Here is a 17164-nt window from a genome sequence, read left to right as displayed (position 1 = left end):
ATGGCGTCCCGTCTGAACAAAAAAAGGGACAGGTATTGCGCCAGGTCAAGGGACCCTCAGGCAATAGATGTGGACGTTCTGGTAACACCGTGGGTGTACCAGTCGGTGTATGTGTTCCCTCCTCTGCTTCTCATACCTAAGGTGCTGAGAATTATAAGACGTAGAGGAGTAAGAACTATACTCATGGCTCCGGATTGGCCAAGAAGGACTTGGTACCCGGAACTTCAAGAGATGCTTACAGAGGTCTTATGGCCTCTGCCGCTAAGAAGGGACTTGCTTCAGCAAGTACCATGTCTGTTCCAAGACTTACCGCAGCTGCGTTTGTCGGCATGGCGATGGAAAGCCGGATCCTAAGGGAAAAAAGGCATTCCGGAAGAGGTCATTCCTACCCTGGTCAAAGCCAGAAAGGAGGTGACCGCACAACATTATCACCACGTGTGGCGAAAATTTGTTGCGTGGTGTGAGGCCAGGAAGGCCCCACAAAGAAATTTCAACTCGGTCGTTTCCTGCATTTCCTGCAAACAGGAGTGTCTATGGGCCTCAAATTGGGGTCCATTAAGGTTCAAATTCGGCCCTGTAAATTTTCTTCCAGAAAGAATTGGCTTCAGTTCCTGAAGTCCAGAAGTTTGTCAAGGGAGTATTGCATATACAAACCCCTTTTTTGTGCCTCCAGTGGCACTGTGGGATCTCAACGTAGTTCTGGGATTTCTCAAATCACATTGGTTTAAAACCAGTCAAATATGTGGATTTGCAGCATCTCACATAAAAAGTGATCATGCTCTTGGCCCTGGCCTGGACCAGGCGAGTGTCAAATTGGTGGTTTTTTCTCAAAAAAGCCCATATCTGTTTGTCCATTCGGACAGGGCAGAGCTGCGGACTCGTCCCCAGTTCTCTCCCTAAGGTGGTGTCAGTGTTTCACCTGAACCAGCTTATTGTGGTGCCTTGCACCTACTAGGGACTTGGAGGACTCCAAGTTGCTAGAAGTTGTCAGGGCCCTGAAAATATATTCCAGGACAGCTGGAGTCAGAAAATCTGACTCGCTGTTTATACTGTATGCACCCAACAAGTTGGGTGCGCCTGCTTCTAAGCAGTCGATTGCTCGTTGGATTTGTAACACAATTCAACTTGCACATTCTGAGGCAGGCCTGCCACAGTCTAAATCGGTTAAGGCCCATTCCACAAGGAAGGTGGGCTCATCTTGGGCGGCTGCCCGAGAGGTCTCGGCATTACAACTCTGCCGAGCAGCTACGTGGTCAGGGGAGAACACGTTTGTAAAATTCTACAAATTTGATATCCTGGCAAAAGAGGACCTGGAGTTCTCTCATTCGGTGCTGCAGAGTCATCCGCACTCTCCCGCCCGTTTGGGAGCTTTGGTATAATCCCCATGGTCCTTTCAGGAACCCCAGCATCCACTAGGACGATAGAGAAAATAAGAATTTACTTACCGATAATTCTATTTCTCGGAGTCCGTAGTGGATGCTGGGCGCCCATCCCAAGTGCGGATTATCTGCAATACTTGTACATAGTTACAAAAATCGGGTTATTATTGTTGTGAGCCATCTTTTCAGAGGCTCCGCTGTTATCATACTGTTAACTGGGTTTAGATCACAAGTTGTACGGTGTGATTGGTGTGGCTGGTATGAGTCTTACCCGGGATTCAAAATTCCTCCCTTATTGTGTACGCTCGTCCGGGCACAGTACCTAACTGGCTTGGAGGAGGGTCATAGGGGGAGGAGCCAGTGCACACCACCTGATCCTAAAGCTTTACTTTTTGTGCCCTGTCTCCTGCGGAGCCGCTATTCCCCGTGGTCCTTTCAGGAACCCCAGCATCCACTACGGACTCCGAGAAATAGAATTATCGGTAAGTAAATTCTTATTTTATTAATGCTTCCTGAAAGTCACATAGTGGGTCTGATTCTGAGTTGGGAGCAAAGCAAGTAGCGTTGGACCTGGACAAGCCATGTGGCAGTGCAAGGGGTGCAAATACATGTATTTATTCTATTTGCATGTAAGGTAAATACTGGCTGCTTTTGCAAGTAGCCCACAAATGCTGGGCAGTTTTATTTTTAGACTGCAAATGAGATTTCAGTTTGGACATACCCCTCCCAAATCTCTGCCGCTCCTACAGTGGATCGTGGATTTACGAAGGTGGAGTACTTGCTTTTCTCCTAGCTCAGTACCAGCCCCAGTGTGTGCGAGTGTGTAGATTGTATGCACATAACATTACTACTACCTCCTTAACATTAAACAGCTTTTTGGTATGTTTACCGGCCTCTCATTCCTTGGCGAGGCATTCACACTAATGCTGGTATATGTTTGGTGTCGTAGAAATCCTTTCATTCAAATTAACCTCTTTGGTCTTCTGACATTCCGGGCCCCTTTCCTCCCCTGGGTACTTATGGGGTTATCCCTAATAATGGGTGCTTCCAGCCTCGTTGACTTTTTGGGTAAGATAGCAAGTTTGTTTTCTGATAGTGGTTTATGTGTACAGGAGGAGGATCTGCTTCACTTCTGAAAGGTAAAATGAGACTATACACTCCTCATTCTTCCTTTTCAGGCATTATAACGGGACACATTTACTTCTTTCTAGAAGACGTTTTTCCATACCAACCCGGAGGAAAAAAGCTGTTAGTTACACCGGCAATTTTGTGAGTATGCTAACCTAAGATAATGTACTCATTCCAGCCATTAGTTTATATAGCCTGCTGGCAGAAATCCAATTAAGATGCAGGTGTTGGCACAAGGGACTTTACAGTTAGCAGAGTCTGTACTGCAGAAGATATGACTATACCGAAGACGTAACATATGGAGAACATTATAGGAGTGTTGTCACATAGGCCAGTATTATACAATCTTTTAAAACTATGTAAATATTTCTAATACACTGTGAAATAAATAGAAATCCCGGTAACAATGTTGCAGTATAACCAAATGTATGAAAAGCATTCCGAGAAACAAACCGCTACTTACTGCACTACCAGATACTGTACTTCGGTTTGTTTTCACATCAGAGGACACAGATCCTGGTAGCTGTTTATTTAAATTCGGCAAGATGATAAAGTTAGCATACAGTGACACAGAGTCTACCTGTAGCAGAAAGGTTTATTATAAAAAAAAAAAAAAAAGAAGATTTAGGGTAGACTTACCATAGTTAGATCTATTTCTGCGAGGTACACTGGATTCCATAGGGAATAACATCAGGGTGTAGAGTTGGATCTTGATCCGAGGCACCAACAGGCTAAAGCTTTGACTCTTCCCAGGATGCATTGCAACACCTCCTCTATAACCCCACCTCCAGGCACTGGAGCTCAGTTTCATTAACCAGTCCAATGCAGTAGCAGGTAAAAGAGACAGTAGATGTTAGTCACATAGAACCACATTCTCACGACAGGAGAAGGGACTAGCAGCTAATGCCATACAAATCCAAAGAAGCTAAGTGCGTCAGGGTGGGCGCCCTGTGGAATCCAGTGTACCTTGCAGAAAGATTTAACTATGGTAAGTCTACGATAAATCTCCTTTTCTGCAGTGGGGTACACTGGTATTCCACAGGGAATAACATCGGGGATGTCCTAAAGCAGTTCCTCATAGGAGGGGACGCGCTGTAGCGGGTACAAGGACCCGGCGTCCAAAAGAAGCATCTTGGGAGGCGGAAGTATCAATGGCATAAAACCTGATGAACATGTTCACAGATGACGACGTAGCCACCTTGCACAATTGTTCAGCTGACGCGCCTCGGCGGGCCGCCCAAGAAGGTCCAACAGACCGGGTAGAATGGGCTTTGAGAGCAGCGGGAGCTGGAAGACCAGCCTGTGCATATGCTTGTGCAATCACCATTCTAATCCATCTGGCCAAGGTTTGCTTATTCGCAGGCCAGCCACGTTTGTGAAAACCAAAAAGTACAAAAAGGGTATCTGACCTTCTGAGGGAGGCAGTCCTCTACGTAAATACAGAGAGCCCGTACCACATCCAAAGACCGCTCTTTGGAGGACAAACCAGAAGAGATGAAGGCCAGAACCACAATCTCTTGGTTAAGATGAAAAGATGATACCACCTTAGGTAGATAACCAGGGCGACTTCGAAGAACTGCCCGGTCACGGTGAAATCAGAAAGGGTGGACGACAGGACAGAGCGCCTAAGTCCGACAACCTCCTAGCAGAGGCAATAGTCAGTAAAAACACAATCTTAAGTGTAAGACATTTAAGGTCCACTGTCTCAAGAGGTTCAAAAGGAAACTCTTGTAGGGCATTTAAGACGACAGATCCCATGGAGCTACAGGAAGGACATAGGGAGGCTGAATCCGTGAGTGAAAAGTATGAACGTCCGGAATAGACCTCATTTTCCTCCGAAACCACACCGACAAGGCAGATATGAGAACCTTGAGGGAGGCCAGGTGAAGGCCTAAATCTAGGCCTTGTTGCAGAAAAGCCAAAAGCCTGGAAGTACTGAACGAATAGGCATCATAATTCTTAGCAGCACACCATGTGAAGTAAGCGTTCCAGACCCTGCAATAAATCCGTGCAAAAGCCGGCTTGCGGGCCTTCAACATAGTTGAATAACCGCCTCGAAGAACCCATTGGCCCTCAGGAGCGAAGCTTCAAGAGCCACGCCGTCAAAGCCAGTCTGGCCATGTCCGGATAGACAAAGGGCCCTGAATGAGGAGGTCTGGGCGTTGAAGTAGAAGAGGACGATCTATCGATAGACCCTGCAAGACCGAGAACCAATGCCGTCTGGACCACGCTGGAGCGACTAGAAGTAGTATTCCTCTTTCTTGCTTGAACTTCCATTGAACCCTGGGCAGGAGTGACATTGGAGGGAACACATATGGCAGCCAAAAGTTCCATGGAATAGCCAGTGCGTCCACGAACGCTGCTTGAGGATCCCTTGTCCTTGATCCGAAGACCGGAACCTTGTGATTGTGTGGAGACTCCATCAGGTCTACATCTGGTAGGCCCCATTTGTCCACTAGGAGTTGAAAGACTTCCGGATGAAGACTCCACTCTCCGGCATGACCGTCCTGTCGACTGAGGAAATCCACTTCCCAGTTGAGGTCTCCGGGGATGAACACTCCGCCCAACTGAGGATTTTTGATACTTCCAGCATTGCCATGCGACTTCGAGTGCCGCCTTGATGATTTATGTACACCACCGTGGTGGCGTTGTCGGCTTGTACTTGAACAGGCCTGTTCTGTACTAGAGGCAGGGCCAGTGTCAACGCATTGAACACTGCCCGCAATTCCAGAATGTTTATCGGGAGAGATTCCTCCTTGGTCCACCGACCCTGGAGAGAGTGTTGCTCCAACACCGCGCCCCAACCCCGCAGACTGGCATCCGTTGTCAGGAGGACCCAGTTGGAGATCCAGAAGGGACGTCCCCTGCTCAACTGTTGGTCCTGTAGCCACCAGCTTAGTGACAGACAAACCTCCGGAGTTAAGGAGATCATTTGAGACCTGATCTGATGAGGCAGGCCGTCCCACTTGGAAAGGATTAACCTCTGCAGAGGGCGAGACTGAAATTGAGCATACTCTACCATGTCGAAAGCCGACACCATGAGGCCTAGTACTTGCATCGCTGAGTGTATAGACACTCTTAGGAGAGAGAAAATATCTGATCCTGTCCTGAAGTTTCAGGGCTTTCTCTGGAGACGGAAACAATCGTTGGCTGTGTTTGTCCAGTAGTGCCCCCAGGTGCACCATGCTCCAAGCAGGGACCAGCGAGGACTTTTTCCAGATGAGCCACCCGTGGGCTAGTAGGAATTGGACCGCCAGGTCCAGATGACCGAGGAGAACCTCTTGGGAGTTCGCCAGGATCAGCAAGTCGTCCAGGTATGGCAGGATCCTGATTCCCTTACGACGGAGATGAGCCGTCATCATGGCCATTACCTGAATATCCGAGGGGCCGTGGTCAATCCAAATGGCAAGGCCTGGAATTGATCATGTAAGTTGCCAATAGCAAACTGCAGATACTGCTGATTCGACATGGCAATAGGAATATGCAGGTAAGCATCCTGTATGTCTAGGGATACCATATAGTCTTCGGGTTCCATGGCCAGTACAATAGAGCGAAGAGTTTCCATACAGAATTTGGACACTCTCACAAATTTGTTAAATGATTTGAGGTTGAGTATAGGTCGGTAGGACCCATTTGGCTTCTGAACTAGAAACATGGTCTAATAGTATCCCCTGCCTCTCTGAGACAGAGGTACTGGCACTACCACTCCTGTATCCAGGAGGGATTGTACAACCAAAGTGTAGAGCTTGTGCTTTTAACAGATCCGCAGGGATAACCATTGTGCAAAACTGGCGAGGGGGACATCTCTTGAAAGAGATTGCGTACCCGTGAGAGACAACTTCCCGCACCCAGGCGTCCGAAGTGGCCTTTAACCAGGCCTGGGCGAACTTCAGAAGTCGGCCTCCCACCCAGGATTGTTTAAGTTTTGCTTAGTGGTTTTGGAAGCACGAGCCTGTCGCCAATACGCTTGACCCTTTGCTTTCCCTGGAGGTCAAAAGGAACGAAAGGTGGTACTCTTAGCCTTCGGAGCAGAAGGATTTGTATTCGGGAAACACACAGTCTTGGCAGTAACCAAGTCAGTTACAATCTTGTTCAGATCCTCCCCAAATAGGATGTTTCCTTTAAAATGGAGTCCAGGTCCACCTTGCAGGACCTCAACCACATAATTCGACAAGCCAGGATAGACGTAGTAGATGCCTTGGCTGCCATTACACCTACATCAGAGGACGCCTCCTGAATATAGTGGGAGGCTGTCGTAATACAAGACAGATATTGTCTGGCAGTGTCAGAAAAATCCTGAGGCAGCTCATCCTCAATTGCCTGAACCCATGCTTCAATTCCTTTCGCAGCCCAGGAGGCTGCCATAGTGGGTCTATGTACAGCACCTGTAAGCGAGTAAATAGACTTCAGGCATCCCTCCACATGCTTATCCCTCGGTTCCTTCAGTGAGGTGACAGGCAGAGTAGAGGACACCACTAGACGGGCGACATGAGAGTCCACCGGCGGTGGAGTTTGCCACTTGTTACTCAACTCCGCAGGGATAAGATAACGAGCTAGCATCTTTTTAGACAGGGAAAATTTATTTCCTGGAGACGACCAGGATTCCTGACGTATGTCAACCAAATGGTCAGAATGTGGTAAGACTACTTTAGCAACCTTCTGACGTTTGAACTTATCAGTTTTCTTAGACGCAGTAGTCGGCTCAATGTCATCATCTATTTGAAGAATTAGCTTAATAGCCTCCACTAGGTCAGGAACATCAGCCTGTGTTGTAGATTCCTCATCAGTAGCAACTGTATCTATGTCTGACGGATCAGTATATTCCCCTCATCAGAAGAATTATCAGAAATATTAGTAGATTGTGAGGAAGAAATGGCCCATTTAGATGACCCCTTGGCCCCAGAGGGGTGTGAGGTAGACTTTTGTCTAACCAAAGATTGATTTAATTGTTGGTAATTGGGTAGACAGAGTATCCGGCCAGGGCGGATTAACTACAGGGACAATATGTGGCTGCAATAGCACAGGAGGTCCTACAGGGGGCGTAAGACGTGTCACAAGTGTAGTCAGCATACTTTACCTGATTGGCCACAGTTGCTGCAGGTTGACTGGGTATATGGCACTCAGTACCTGAACCAGCAGCTAAAACTTCTCCCTCCGGTAAATCCGTGGCGCCAGTTCTGCAGGATGTAGAAGCGTTCGCGGATTTCCCGCCCTGCGTGGCAGACATTATAAAGAATGTAGCCTTAGGGCGTAACAGTACAATATAGCCAGACAAACAATACCTGCAAATAACCCCCTATGTAATGAGACAGTTAAAACAAGACACAGAACAGAGGTTCTAGGTATAAGGTGACTGAAAAACACAGGAAAAATACCCCAAAAAATAAAATTATTATTTATAATAAGAATTTACTTACCGATAATTCTATTTCTCGTAGTCCGTAGTGGATGCTGGGGACTCCGTCAGGACCATGGGGAATAGCGGCTCCGCAGGAGACAGGGCACAAAAGTAAAAGCTTTAGGATCAGGTGGTGTGCACTGGCTCCTCCCCCTATGACCCTCCTCCAAGCCTCAGTTAGGATACTGTGCCCGGACGAGCGTACACAATAAGGAAGGATTTTGAATCCCGGGTAAGACTCATACCAGCCACACCAATCACACTGTACAACCTGTGATCTGAACCCAAGTAACAGCATGATAACAGCGGAGCCTCTGAAAAGATGGCTCACAACAATAATAACCCGATTTTTGTAACAATAACTATGTACCAGTATTGCAGACAATCCGCACTTGGGATGGGCGCCCAGCATCCACTACGGACTACGAGAAATAGAATGATCGGTAAGTAAATTCTTATTTTCTCTAACGTCCTAAGTGGATGCTGGGGACTCCGTCAGGACCATGAGGATTATACCAAAGCTCCCAAACGGGCGGGAGAGTGCGGATGACTCTGCAGCACCGAATGAGAGAACTCCAGGTCCTCCTCAGTCAGGGTGTGCCCCTGACCAAGTATCAGCTCGGCAAAGTTGTAAAGCCGAGAGCCCTCGGGCAGCCGCCCAAGATGAGCCCACCTTCCTTGTGAAATGGGCATTTACATATTTTGGCTGTGGCAGGCCTGCCACAGAATGTGCAAGCTGAATTGTACTACACATCCAACTAGCAATCGTCTGCTTAGAAGCAAGAGCACCCAGTTTGTTGGGTGCATACAGGATAACAGCAAGTCAGTTTTCCTGACTCCAGTCGTCCTGGAAACTATATTTTCAGGGCCCTGACAACATCTAGCAACTTGGAGTCCTCCAAGTCCCTAGTAGCCGCAGGTACCACAATAAGCTGGTTCAGGTGAAACACTGACACCACCTTAGGGAGAAACTGGGGACGAGTCCGCAGCTCTGCCCTGTCCGAATGGACAATCAGATATGGGCTTTTGTGAGAAAAACGCCGCCAATTCTGACACTCGCCTGGCCGAGGCCAGGGCCAACCGCATGGTCACTTTCCCTGTGAAATATTTCAAATCCACAGATTTGAGCGGTTTAAACCAATGTGATTTGAGGAATCCCAGAACTACGTTGAGATCCCACAGTGCCACTGGAGGCACAAAAGGGGGTTGTATATGCAGCACTCCCTTGACAAACTTCTGGACTTCAGGAACTGAAGCCAATTCTTTTTTGGAAGAAAATCGACAGGGCCGAAATTGGAACCTCAATGGACCCCAATTTGAGGCCCATAGACACTCCTGTTTGCAGGAATGCAGGAAACGACCGAGTTGAAATTTCTTCGTGGGGCCTTCCTGGCCTCACACCACGCAACATATTTTCGCCACATGTGGTGATAATGTTGTGCGGTCACCTCCTTCCTGGCTTTGACCAGGGTAGGAATGACCTCTTCCGGAATGCCTTTTTCCCTTAGGATCCGGCGTTCAACCGCCATGCCGTCAAACGCAGCCGCGGTAAGTCTTGGAACAGACATGGTACTTGCTGAAACAAGTCCCTTCTTAGCGGCAGAGGCCATGAGTCCTCTGTGAGCATCTCTTGAAGTTCCGGGTACCAAGTCCTTCTTGGCCAATCCGGAGCCACGAGTATAGTTCTTACTCCTCTACGTCTTATAATTCTCAATACCTTGGGTATGAGAAGCAGAGGAGGTAAGACATACACCGACTGGTACACCCACGTTGTTACCAGAACGTCCACAGCTATTGCCTGAGGGTCTTTTGACCTGGCGCAATACTTGTCCAGTTTTTTGTTCAGGCGGGACGCCATCATGTCCACCTTTGGTCTTTCCCAACGGTTCACAATCATGTGGAAAACTTCCCGATGAAGTCCCCACTCTCCCGGGTGGAGGTTGTGCTGAGGAAGTCTGCTTCCCAGTTGTCCACTCCCGGAATGAACACTGCTGACAGTGCTATCACATGATTTTCCGCCCAGCGAAAAATCCTTGCAGTTTCTGCCATTGCCCTCCTGCTTCTTGTGCCGCCCTGTCTGTTTACGTGGGCGACTGCCGTGTTGTTGTCCCACTGGATCAATACCGGCTGACCTTGAAGCAGAGGTCTTGCTAAGCTTAGAGCATTGTAAATTGCCCTTAGCTCCAGTATATTTATGTGGAGAAAAGTCTCCAGACTTGATCACACTCCCTGGAAATGTTTTCCTTGTGTGACTGCTCCCCAGCCTCTCAGGCTGGCCTCCGTGGTCACCAGCATCCAATCCTGAATGCCGAATCTGCGGCCCTCTAGAAGATGAGCACTCTGTAACCACCACAGGAGAGACACCCTTGTCCTTGGAGATAGGGTTATCCGCTGATGCATCTGAAGATGCGATCCGGACCATTTGTCCAGCCGATCCCACTGAAAAGTTCTTGAGTGGAATCTGCCGAATGGAATCGCTTCGTAATAAGCCACCATTTTTCCCAGGACTCTTGTGCAGTGATGCACTGACACTTTTCCTGGTTTTAGGAGGTTCCTGACTAGCTCGGATAACTCCCTGGCTTTCTCCTCCGGGAGAAACACCTTTTTCTGGACTGTGTCCAGAACCATCCCTAGGAACAGCAGACGTGTCGTCGGAAACGGCTGCGATTTTGGATATTTAAAATCCACCCGTGCTGTCGTAGAACTACTTGAGATAGTGCTACTCCGACTTCCAACTGTTCTCTGGACCCTGCCCTTATCAGGAGATCGTCCAAGTAAGGGATAAATAAGAATTTACTTACCGATAATTAATTTCTCTAACGTCCTAGTGGATGCTGGGGACTCCGTCAGGACCATGGGGAATAGCGGGCTCCGCAGGAGACAGGGCACATCTAAAAAGCTTTTTAGGTCACATGGTGTGTACTGGCTCCTCCCCCTATGACCCTCCTCCAAGCCTCAGTTAGGTACTGTGCCCGGACGAGCGTACACAATAAGGAAGGATCTTGAATCCCGGGTAAGACTCATACCAGCCACACCAATCACACCGTACAACTTGTGATCTGAACCCAGTTAACAGTATGATAACAAAACGAAGTAGCCTCCGAAAAGATGGCTCACAACAATAGTAATAACCCGATTTTTGTAACAATAACTATGTACAAGCATTGCAGACAATCCGCACTTGGGATGGGCGCCCAGCATCCACTACGGACTACGAGAAATAGAATTATCGGTAAGTAAATTCTTATTTTCTCTAACGTCCTAGTGGATGCTGGGGACTCCGTCAGGACCATGGGGATTATACCAAAGCTCCCAAACGGGCGGGAGAGTGCGGATGACTCTGCAGCACCGAATGAGAGAACTCCAGGTCCTCCTTAGCCAGAGTATCAAAATTTGTAAAATTTTACAAACGTGTTCTCCCCTGACCACGTAGCTGCTCGGCAAAGTTGTAATGCCGAGACTCCTCGGGCAGCCGCCCAGGATGAGCCCACCTTCCTTGTGGAATGGGCATCTACATATTTCGTCTGTGGCAGGCCTGCCACAGAATGTGCAAGCTGAATTGTACTACAAATCCAGCGTGCAATAGACTGCTTAGAAGCATGAGCACCCAGCTTGTTGGGTGTATACAGTATAAACAGCAAGTCAGACTTTCTGACTCCAGCCGTCCTAACTATATATATATATATATATATTTTTAGGGCCCTGACCACGTCTAGTAACTTGGAGTCCTCCAAGTCCCTAGTAGCCGCAGGCACCACAAGAGGTTGTTTCAGGTGAAAACGCTGACACCCCTTCATGAAGAAACTGGAGACGAGTCCCAGTTCTGTCCTGTTCAAATGGAAAATTTTAATATGGGCTTTTGTAAGACAAAGCCGCCCATTCTGACAATCGCCTGGCCGAGGCCAGGGCTAACAACATGGTCACTTCCCATGTGAGATATTTGTCAACAGCATGGTCACTTTCCATGTGAGATATTTCAAATCCACAGATTTGAGCGGTTCAAACCACTATGATTTTAAGAAATCCCAACACTATGTTGAGATCTCACGGTGCCCCTAGGGGCACAAAAAAGCTGTATATGCAATACATCCTTTACAATCTGGACTTCAGGAACTGAAGTCAATTCTTTCTGGAAGAAAATCTACAGGGCCGAAATTTAAATGTTAATGAACCCCAATTTGAGGTCCAAAACACTCCTGTTTTCAGGAAGTGTAGAAATCGACCTAGTTGAATTTCCGTCGTGGAGCCTTCCTGGCCTCACCCACGCAACATATTTTCACCACATGTGGTGATGACGTTGTGCGGTCACCTCCTTCCTGGCTTTGACCAGGGTAGGTATGACCTCTTATGGAATGCCTTTTCCCCTCAGGATCCGGCATTCAACCGCCGTGCCGTCAAACGCAGCCGCGGTAAGTCTTGGAATAGACATGGTACTTGCTGAATCAAGTCCCTTCTTAGCTCCCCAGGCCCTTAGTCCTCTGTGAGCATTTCTTGAAGTTCCGGGTACCAAGTCCCTCTTGGCCAATCCGGAGCCACTAGTATAGTTCATACTCCTCTATGTCTTATAATTCTCAATACCCTGGTTATGAGAAACAGAGGAGGGAACACATACACAGACTGGTACACCCACGGTGTTACCAGAACATCCGCAGCTATCGCCTGAAGGTCTCATGACCTGGCGGAATACCTGTCCCGTTTTTGTTCGGGCGGGACGCCATCATGTCCACCTTTGGTCTTTGCCAACGGTCCACAATCATGTTGAAAAACTTCCCTATGAAGTTTCCACTCTCCCGGGTGGAGGTCATGCCTGCTGAGGAAGTCTGCTTCCCAGTCGTCCACTCCCGGAAAGAACACTGCTGACAGTGCTATCACATGATTTTCCGCCTAGCGAAAAATCCTTGCAGTTTTCACTGCCCTCCTGCTTCTTGTGCCGCCCTTCTGTTTACGTGGGCGACTGCCGTGATGTTATCCCACTGGATCAATACCGGCTGACCTTGAAGCAGAGGTCTAGCTAAGTTTAGAGCATTATAAATTTGCTCTAAGCTTATTTATGCGGAGAGAATTCTCCAGACTTAATCACACTTCCCTGGAAATTTTTTCCCTGTGTGACTGTTCCCCAGCCTCTCAGGCTGGCCTCCGTGGTCACCGGCATCCAATCCTGAATGCCGAATCTGCGGCCCTCTAGAAGATGAGCACTCTGTAATCACCACAGGAGAGACACCCTTTTCCTTGGATATAGGGTTATCCGCTGATGCATCTGAGGATGCGATCCGGACCATTTGTCCAGCAGATCCCACTGAAGAGTTCTTGCGGGAAATCTGCCGAATGGAATTGCTTCGTAATAAGCCACCATTTTTACCAGGACTCTTGTGCAATGATGCACTGACACTTTTCCTGGTTTTAGGAGGATCCCGATTAGCTCGGATAACTCCCTGGTTTTCTCCACTGGGAGAAACACGTTTTTCTGGACTGTGTCCAGAATCTTCCCTAGGAACAGTAGACGTGTCGTCGGAAAAAGCTGCGATTTTGGAATATTTAGAATCCACTCGTGCTGTCGTAGAACTACTTAAGATAGTGCTACTCCGACCTCCAACTGTTCTCTGGACCTTGCCCTTATCAGGAAAGCGTCCATGTTTCTTTTAAGAAAAATCATCATTCCGGCCATTACCTTGGTAAAGACCCGGGGCGCCGTGGACCATCCAAACGGCAGCGTCTGAACTGATAGTGACAGTTCTGTACCAGGAACCTGAAGTACCCTTGGTGAGAAGGGCAAATTTGGACCTGTAGGTAAACGTCCCTGATATCCAGTGACATCATATCGTCCCCTTCTTCCTGGTTCGCTATCACTGCTCCGAGTGACTCCATCTTGATTTGAACGCTTGTATGTAAGTGTTCAAATATTTCAGATCTCACCGAGCCGGTTGGCTTCAGTACCACAATATAGTGTGGAATACTACCCCCTTCCTTGTTGTAAGAAGGGTACTTTGATTATCACCTGCTGGGAATACAGCCTGTGAATTGTGTGAGGGGGAGACGTCTCGAATTTCCAATGTACACCTGGGATATTACATGTAGGATCCCGGAGTTCCCTTGCGAGTGTTGCTGAAACTCTTGAGATGACCCCCTACCGCACCTGAGTCCGCTTGTACGGCCCCAGCGTTATGCTGCGGACTTGGCAGAAGCCGTGAGGAGCTTCTGTTCCTGGGAATGAGCTGCTTGCTGCAGTCTTCTTCCCTTTCCTCTCCCCCTGGGCAGATATGACTGGCCTTCGCCCGCCTGCCCGTATGGGGACGAAAGGACTGAGACTGAAAAGACTGTGTCCTTTTCTGCCAATATGTGACTCGGGGTAACAAAAGGTGGATTTTTCAGCTGTTGCCATGGCCACCAGGTCCAATGGACCGCCCCTTTATACGGCAATACTTCCATATGCCGTCTGGAATCTGCCTCACCTGACCACTGTCGTGTCTTCGTCTGGCAGATATGTACATCACATTTACTCTTTGATGCCAGAATGCAAATATGCCTCTGCGCATCACACATATATAGAAATGCATCCCTAAAATGCTCTATAGACAATAAAATCCTGTCCCTGTCAAGGGTATCAAAATTTTCAGTCAGGAAATCCGACCAAGCCCCCTCAGCGCTGCACATCCAGGCTGAGGCGATTGCTGGTCGTAGTATAACACCAGTATGTGTGTATATACTGTTATGATATTTTTCAGCTTCCTATCAGCTGGCTCCTTGAGGGCGGCCGTATCTGGAAACGGTAACGCCATGTTTTTTATATGCGTGTGAGCGCCTTGTCCACCCTAAGGTGTGTTTTCCAACTCGCCCTTACTACTGGCGGGAAAAAGGGTATACCGCCCATAACTTTCTGTCGGAGGAACCCCACGTATCATCACACACTTCATTTAATTTATCTGATTCAGGCAAAACTACAAGTAGTTTATTCCCACCCTACAAAATACCCTTATTTGTGGTACTTGTGGTATCAGAAATACGTAACACCTCCTTCATTGCCCTTAACATGTAACTTGTGGCCCTAAAGGAAAAATACGTTTGTTTCTTCACCGTCGACACTGGGGTCAGTGTCCGTGTCAGTGTCTGTCGACCGACTGAGGTAAATGGGCGTTTTTACAAGCCCCTGACGGTGTCTGAGACGCCTGGACCGATACTAATTTGTCCGCCGGCTGTCTCATGTCGTCAACCGGCTTGCAGCGTGTTGACATTATCACGTAATTCCATAAGTAAGCCATCCATTCTGGTGTCGACTCCCTAGAGAGTGACATCACCATTACAGGCAATTTTCTCCGTCTCCTCACCAACATTTTCCTCATACATGTCGACACACACGTACCGACCTACAGCACACACATACAGGGAATGCTCTGATAGAGGACAGGACCCACTAGCCCTTTGGGGAGACAGAGGGAGAGTTTGCCAGCACACACCAAAAGCGCCATAATGTATATAACAACCCTAGAAGGTGTTGTTTCTATATATGGGCTCTTAATATATAATTATATCGCCAATTTATGCCCCCCTTCTCTTTAACCCTGTTTCTGTAGTGCAGGGGAGAGTGGGAGCCTTCCTCACCAGCGGAGCTGGTCAGGAAAATGGCGCTGAGTGCTGAGGAGAATAAGCTCCGCCCCTTTCACGGCGGGCTTTTCTCCCGGTTATTAGGAAAACTGGCCTGGGTTAAATACATACATATAGCCTTAATGGCTATATGTGATGTATTTATTTGCCAAATAGGTATTTATATTGCTGCCCAGGGCGCCCCCAGCAGCGCCCTGCACCCTCCGTGACCGTGTCAGTGAGCCGTGTAGCAACAATGGCGCACAGCTGCAGTGCTGTGCGCTACCTCTCTGAAGACTGTGAAGTCTTCTGCCGCCTGTTTCCGGACCTCCGTTCCGCCGTCTTTCTTCAGCGTCTGTAAGGGGGATCGGCGGCGCGGCTCCGGGACGAACCCCAGGCTGACCTGTGTTCCGACTCCCTCTGGAGCTCAGTGTCCAGTAGCCTAAAACTTCAATCCTCCTGCACGCAGGTGAGTTGCAAGTCTCTCCCCTAAGTCCCTCGTTGCAGTGATCCTGTCGCCAGCAGGAATCACTGATTAGAAACCTAAAAAAAAAAACTTTACTAAACAGCTCCTTAAGAGAGCCATCCAGTTTGCACCCTTCTCGGACGGGCACAAAAATCTAACTGAGGCTTGGAGGAGGGTCATAGGGGGAGGAGCCAGTACACACCATGTGACCTAAAAAGCTTTTTAGATGTGCCCTGTCTCCTGCGGAGCCCGCTATTCCCCATGGTCCTGACGGAGTCCCCAGCATCCACTAGGACGTTAGAGAAATTCAGATAGCAGCACACTTGTTCTTAACCAACACTGTCTAACATGACATGTAGAATACTTAAGTGCCTGTAAATGCACAGCGCTGATGAGACAGCGGCTTTACAGAGGAGAAAGTGCCCTGCAGTCCCGGAGATCAGGTCAGCTATCAGTGAAGATGGCGCCAAAATCTCTGTCAGGGAGTGAGTGAGAGCTCCAGAGCGGGAACACCAGCAGTAGATGGCGCCCGGAGCTGGGGGAGGGGCTACAGGTCAGCGCCTTATCACCTATGCTGGTCCTCACCACCGGGTACTGTGGAGCCTATACCAAATGGATTTTAGTAAATCCAACCTTTGCTCCTTTGCCCTGGTGGATATAGTGGGGTCCCTGTGCAGTACTGTGTCCACGCCAGTGGCGCGGCCCGTCTCCTGGGACCGCAACCTGATCGCGATTACTGGCGGGTTCCACCTGGGGGACCCTCTTACCTCCTCCCTGATGTGCAGCCACGCGATCCTGAAGAGCGTCAGCGGTGGTGTGCCTGATGACCGGTGCGCCTCCGCTGCAAGTACCCGGGAACCCGGCCGCGGGAGTGTGCAGCGCTGCTGTGGGAGGTGGTGGAGCCGCAGCACAGAATGTCAGAATGACAAACAGTGCTGCAGCCCTTGAAGTCTTCTTTAAAAAGCTGTTTTCAGGGCTATGCTACCTGTTAGCTGCCTGCTCTGCAGGGACCAACTTACAACCTGAACTCCAGTGCCTGGAGGCGGCGTTATAGAGGAGGCGGTGCAATGCATCCTGGGAACAGTCAAAGCTTTAGCCTGTTGGTGCCTCTGATCTAGATCCAACTCTACACCCCGATGTTATTCCCTGTGGAACACCAGTATACTCTGCTGCAGAAATTACATAATATATTACAGACATACACACAAAGCACAT

General features: G+C 48.7%; 1 protein-coding gene across 9 annotated transcripts in view; it reads left to right on the top strand.

The window, feature by feature from the left end:
• The window catches only part of DERL3 (derlin 3), a 49644-nt gene that overhangs the window by 31962 nt on the left and 518 nt on the right, over window positions 1-17164 (top strand). For 8 of the 9 annotated variants that reach the window (XM_063912992.1, XM_063912998.1, XM_063912993.1 and 5 more), the window contains 2 exons: window positions 2252-2447; window positions 2558-2648. In XM_063912992.1, coding sequence (XP_063769062.1) covers window positions 2252-2447; window positions 2558-2648 — 287 coding nt within the window. Of the gene's footprint in view, window positions 1-2251; window positions 2448-2557; window positions 2653-17164 lie in introns of those variants that run through there. The other variant, XM_063912997.1, reaches the window with a different exon arrangement.

This window comes from Pseudophryne corroboree, chromosome 1, assembly GCF_028390025.1.
Source record: "Pseudophryne corroboree isolate aPseCor3 chromosome 1, aPseCor3.hap2, whole genome shotgun sequence".
NCBI classification, from domain to species: Eukaryota; Metazoa; Chordata; class Amphibia; order Anura; family Myobatrachidae; genus Pseudophryne; species Pseudophryne corroboree.
The sequence above is the reverse complement of the archived record's forward strand: the minus strand, read 5'-3'. Positions and strand labels throughout refer to the sequence as shown.